General features: G+C 59.8%; 1 protein-coding gene across 1 annotated transcript in view; it reads right to left on the bottom strand.

Moving 5' to 3' along the window:
- Positions 1-3,007: 3,007 nt before the first annotated feature.
- Positions 3,008-6,000, bottom strand: part of LOC114071489 (myosin-binding protein H-like) — a 7,250-nt gene continuing 4,257 nt past the window's right edge. The window contains exons 6-8 of the mRNA XM_027909317.1: positions 5,369-5,555; positions 3,457-3,498; positions 3,008-3,025 (exon numbers count right to left, since the gene is read on the bottom strand). Coding sequence (XP_027765118.1) covers positions 3,488-3,498; positions 5,369-5,555 — 198 coding nt within the window. The 3' untranslated portion in view covers positions 3,008-3,025; positions 3,457-3,487. The remainder of the gene's footprint in view (positions 3,026-3,456; positions 3,499-5,368; positions 5,556-6,000) is intronic.

Consider the following 6,000-nt stretch of genomic DNA (forward strand, 5'->3'; position numbering starts at 1 on the left):
GGAACCCACCGACCCACAGAGCACAGGGTCGGTGTCCAGCTCCCAGTGCCAGCAGAGAGGTGGGCAGAGGGGCAGTGGAACCCTCGAGCACAACCCCAGAGTGCTCTGCAGGAGCAGCTCGTGCAGCTCCCCGTGGACCCCAACAGCACCCACCCCCCATGAGCTGCACCCAGGGACTGTGTCCTCTCCACATGTCTTCTCCTTCCATTTCCTTCAGGTTTGAGCCCTTTTCCCTCTTTTCTCCCTCGTGTCTTCTGTGAAAAGCAGCAACAAATCCCTCCCGGCCTGTCTCATCTGTCTCCCGTCGCTCCCTCTCCCCCTCCCCATGCAGCCAAACACTTTTGACCCCAAAACTGTGGGATAATGCAGCAATCCCATGGCCCAGGGAGGGCAGAGGGGCACCTGCACCCATATGGGGGGCAACTGGGGGGTGGCTGCAGGCCACTGAATCAGTGCTGGTGCTGCCACAGGGGCACTTTCCCACCCCTCCCGCTGAAGGAGGGAGTGGCTGGACATGGATCACCCACCCCCTCTCAGCTCTGGTCTCTCTGGATGGGGCAGTGCCAGCCCCTGCTCTGCAGCAGGATCCCCTCCAGGCCTCAAGCAGTGGTGGGAAGAGTTAATTGGAGTTCATTGGGATTCTTTCCTTATCAGCATCCCTCGTTCACCAGGCTCCCATTGGAACACACGTCCTGTGACCCTTCAGGGTCCTGCCCTGGGAGGGGACACGTCACCAACGGCAAAGGGGCTGCAGAGAGTTCCTGCGAGGGTTGAGGGGGGGGCAGAGAGCAAAGGGACCTTGGAAGGGTGAGGTTTAGGAGTGGTTTGTTAGCTGGGCACCAAGAGCAACACTGAACAGGGGGGCACGGGCAGTGGGGCTGCTGGGTGTCCCCTTCTCCCACTCTGCTCAGCCTGGAGGGAAGAGGAGGGTAATAAAGAAGAGAGGAGATGAGGAACTCGCCCTCCCACACTTTGCAGGGGCCTCAGTGCGTCATTTCCAGGCTCCACATTGGGCAAAACAGGAGCAGAGCAGAGGAGCAACAGCAGGGGGCAAATCCTTCCCTGGGAACCTGAACGCCCTCCCAGCCCCCAGAGGGGCAGAACCCAATGTCAGCAGTGGCTGGGGGTGCTGGAGAACCCAATGGCAGCAGTGCCTGGGGGTGCTGCACACCCAGCCTGGCACGGAGAGGACCCCCAGCCCCCCATGGTCCCTCAGCACAGCAGTGCCCTCAGATCTGTGCTGCTGTTTGCCAGCTCTGACTCCCACTTTGCAGCTCATTCCCGCTGCTCTCCCGGCACTGGCACCTTTGCCTGGTCCTTGCTGAGGTGCCCAGAAACCTGGGGACTGGGATGCTCGTAAATTAAAAGCCACGTGAACAGTCACCTCAGACAGAACAACCCCATCCAGTGGATTTTTCCACTCGGTGCTCTCCAGACCTTTCCCACTAAACGTGGATGTTCTGGCCCCCCTCGATGCCCCGGGATGGTGGTGGTGTTACAAACCCGGGCTGTGTCCTGGAGGGTCAGAATGAGGGTCTGGAAAGGGCACAGCGGGCACTGGGACAGTCTGGGTGATGCTGCCTCTCCCCCGTGGTCGCAAAGCCCCCCCTGAGGGTTCCAGGCCCTGCGTCCCAAAGAACGCCACGTGCAGGGGCACCCGAGGGACCATCCCCACCAGCGCCCAGGGCCACCCGTGGGTGTGACGGGGACAAGCGGCTCTGCAGCCCCGACTGCAGCATCCCCACAGTCCCAGCGCTCCACCCCCAGCGCGGCCGGGACAGGCGATCCAAGGATGCCCTCTGATGGTGGGAACGGGGCCGCTGCAGCACCCCCGGGTGCAAAACACCCCCAAAACCTCCCAGAATCTCCCCAAATCCCCTCCGATATTCCCAAACCCACAAAACCACCTAAAAAAAAAAAAAATCCCAAATTCAAACCCACCCAAAATACGGGTAAAATACACCCAAATCATCCCCAAACCCTCCAAAACCCCCGAATTCCCCCAAGTCCCATCAAAACATCAAACCCTCAAATCATCTCCAAATCCTCCAAAACCCCCGAATTCCCCCAAGCCCCACCAAAACATTCAGGGATTTGGGTGGGTTTTGAGGGTGTTTTGAGATATTACAGGACTTGATTGGGTATTTTGATGGGACTTGGGGGAATTTGGGGTCTTGGAGGATTTGGGGATGATTTGGGGGGGTTGGGTGTATTTTGAGCGTATTTTGGGTGGGTTTGATGGAATTTGGGAATTTTTTTGGAGGTGGTTTTGTGTGTTTGGGAATATTGGGGGAATTTGGGGAAAATCTGGGATTTTTTGGGAGATTCTGAGGGTACTTTGGATGTATTTTACATGTTTGGAGTAATTCAGGGCAATTTTGTGCTATTTTACACGGGTTTTGATGGAATTTTGGGGGAATTTGGGGGAAACAAGGAATTCTGGCCCCACCTGTGCATGTTTATCCTTCCTCATGCCGGGGGGAGGGGATGCTGGTGGCCGTTCCTGGCCGGGTCGCTGGTGTGGATTAAGAAATTGTGCTTTGATGAAGAAGCACCAACGGCACAGTTTTGATGTTGCTGTTCTTTCTCCCCAGCCAGGATCATCCTCCAGCTCCAGCAAGAAAACTTCCCTCACTGTCCTCCCCCTGGCTGGGTTCCCTCTGGTGCAGACACCTTCTGGTGTGTTCCACAAAGAGGGTCTTTTCCTTTCCCAGCTCAGGAACCCACCTCCTCCCACGGATAGGGTGGGATGTTACCCGGCCTCACATCACCCCTGGAGCTCTTCCCTCACCTCCCCCCGGCCATGGCAACCCTCCAAGAAGCAGGACAGAGGGGTTTGGGGTTGTCATTAGGACCAAAGGCCCTCAGAGGGGCTGGTTTTATTGTCACAGCTCAGGACAGGCTCGGAGAGGGCCGTGCCAGGGCAGCCCCCCCAGAGCTCTGCCAGGCAGGGGCAGCCCCCCAGCAGCAGAGATGAGGGGCATCACCACGGGCCCTGATCGCACCCAGCAGCTGCAGCATCCACCTGGGGACAGGGAGTGAGATCTGAGGGCTTTGAGGGCCCCACGCTCAGGGTTGAGGGGGGAAATCCCTGCTGTGGCCCCAGTGCAAGACAAACCCAGCCCAGCCCCCCCCCCCCTCCTGCCCCACAAAACTCAGGCACAGCCCTTTATCTCTGTGTTTCCACCCCACAGCCCCGTTTCACACCCATTTTTCCTGTCCCCAGGAGCCCTGGTGCAAACTGGGGCTGTGCTGGGCACACCAGCCACACCCTGTCCCTCCTCCCGGCCCTATTTACAGCCCTATTTACAGGCAGGGTCCTCTCAGGCTCCTCCTTCCACCCCAGCAGTGCCTCCCGAGCCGTGGGGTGAGGGGGGCCCGAGTTGGGGTGACAGGGGCTAATCCAGGACCCTCAAACCACCCCCCAGCAGTCCCAGAGCCCCCACCCAGACCCACCTTGCTCTTTGCCTCGCCCTCCGATCCATCCTCACTTGGGCACTGCAGGAGAGCACAGCAGACATAAAACCCCTGAATTCCCCTCGACTTCCTCCCCTTCTGACTTCCAAAGGTGAGCCAGGGCACAGCCAACCCCCCGTGTGCCCCCACAGCCCCATCCCTGCACACACACACGATCCAAGCCATCCCAGCCCCACCAGGGCCCCCAGAGCCCTCCCAGGCGTTCCCAGCACAGGGTCCAGCTCATCCTCCTGCCTGACACGTGGGCACAGGGCAGGGGGGGACTCTGCCCCTCAGGGGACACCCCCCTGCAGAGCTGCCCCAGCCCTGGGGACAACAAAAGAAGGACGAGGAGCTGCTGGAGCAGGTCCAGAGGAGGCCCCGGAGATGTTCCCAGGGCTGGAGCCCCTCTGCTCTGGAGCCAGGCTGGGACAGCTGGGGGGGTTCCCCTGGAGAAGGGAAGGCTCCAGGGACACCTTGGAGTCCTTTCCAGGCCCGGAGGGGCTCCAGGAGAGCTGGAGAGGGACTGGGGACAAGGCATGGAGGGACAGGACACAGGGAATGGCTTCAGACTGGGACAAGGAAGATTTGCGCAGGATGTTGGGAAGGAATTGTTGGCTGTGAGGGTGGAGAGGGGCTGGGATGGAATTCCCAGAGAAGCTGTGGCTGCCCCAGCCCTGAAAGTGTCCAATGGCAGATTGGATAAACTTGGAGCCACCTGGGATAGTGGGAGGTGTCCCTGCCCAGGGCAGGGGTTGGAACACAATGACCTCTAAGGTCCCTCCAGCCCAAACCATTCCTTGGTTTCATGATTTTGAGGAATAACTTTTGGGAAATCACATAAACAAGGTGTGTTTAAGGACACACAGGCACTGGAGGAGCACGTGGGGGGTGGGCAGGAGGAATCCTGGCTGTGCGACAGGAGGGGCTGCCCCGGGCAGGGGGAGAAATGGGGGCAACTCCGTGCAAGGGCTGCCCTGGGAGCGCTGCTGAGGCAGGGAAATGTGAGCTGGGGAGGCTGGGCAGGATCCCTGGGCATAAATCAGGGCAGCCCAGGGGCAGGGGAGGAGGCTCAGCTCACACCCACCCAGGCAGGCCTTGGGGGTGGCTCAGGACACCAGTGCTGGGGGTGCAGGGAGGAGCAGGATGGGCCCAACCTGCAGCAGCTGCTCTGGCTCCAGGGCTCTGCTTTCCTCCCCACTGTGCAGTTTTGGGCAATATAAGGAAGAGATTGAGCTCTTAGAGAGTGTCCAAAGGAGGCAACGAAGATGGGGAAGGGCCTCGAGGGGCTGAGGGCACTTGGTGTGTTCAGCTGGAGCAGAGGAGACTGAGGGGAGAGCTCCCTGCAGTTCCAACTGCCTGGGCAGGGGCAGAGGAGGGGCAGGACTGAGCTCTGCTCTGGGGGGAGCAGGGACAGCCCCCAGGGAATGGCTGGAGCTGTGTCAGGGCAGGCTCAGGGTGAATCTCAGGGAAAGGTTCTTCCCTCAGAGGGTGGTTGACACTGAGCAGGCTCCCCAGGGCAGTGGGCACAGCCCCAAGGCTGCCAGAGCTGCAGGAGGGTTTGGATGATGCTCTGGGGCACAGGGGGTGACTCTTGGGGCTGGGCCTGTGCAGGGCTGAGGGTTGGACAGGATGATCCTTGTGGGTCCCTTCCAACTCAGCATATCCTGGGATTCTGTGAGTCTGGGGTTTTTAGGCCATGAATGCGGAAAGATGATTTCAAGGACCATAAACCCAAGAAGGCTGTGCAGCTGCAGCTCCCCAGGGCTGCCCTGAGCTCTCAGACTGCCCCACCACCACCAGGACCAACACAAACCAGGGACAAACCAGGGACAAACCACCTCCCCGCCCGCTGAGAGACCAGGGCAAGGCTCCTCCTGCTCCTCCTGCTGCTCCTCCTGCTGCTCCTCACCTTTCACATCCAGCCTGCAGTCCACCGAGGCCTCCCCGAGGGCGTTCACGGCCTTGCAGGTGTAAACGCCGCCGTCGAAAGGGCTGGGCTTGCGGATCTCCAGGGAGCACACGCCCTGCTCGATCATCGCGATGTACTTGGGGTCTTCCCGGATCTCCATCTGGTTTTTCAACCAGATGATTTTGGGCTGGAAAGCAGCAGGATCGTTTATTTGTTTGAAGCAGGGAGGGAAGTGAGAAGTCTGACTGACCCCCACATGCAGCCACCTCCCGTCGCTCTGCCTTCGCCTCAGCCCTGCCTGCAGTTGGCCGTGGTGGGATTCGCACTCGGAAGGAATTTGAAGACCCAAATCTCCCATTTTTGAGCCCAAACCACTATTCCACACCTCCTCCCCCAGTGCAGGAGATGGGATATGGCTTGAATTAAAACCAGTCTCCCACTCCCATGAAGGAACACCCCAAACCCGCCCCAGTCTGAACCAGGGGGGGCAGCTGCAGCTCCCCACTCTCACCCAACCCCAACCCAGCATGACCAGCCATCTCCCAGCACCTCCAGCCACCTCTCCAAGCACCATGGTGCCCACACGTGGAGGTGGTGCTGTCCCTCTGACCTGGGGGAAACCCCTGACGGAG

The sequence above is a fragment of the Empidonax traillii genome, unplaced genomic scaffold, assembly GCF_003031625.1.
Source record: "Empidonax traillii isolate 1590-97213 ecotype Southwest subspecies unplaced genomic scaffold, ASM303162v1 scaffold2052:size41041, whole genome shotgun sequence".
NCBI classification, from domain to species: domain Eukaryota; kingdom Metazoa; phylum Chordata; class Aves; order Passeriformes; family Tyrannidae; genus Empidonax; species Empidonax traillii.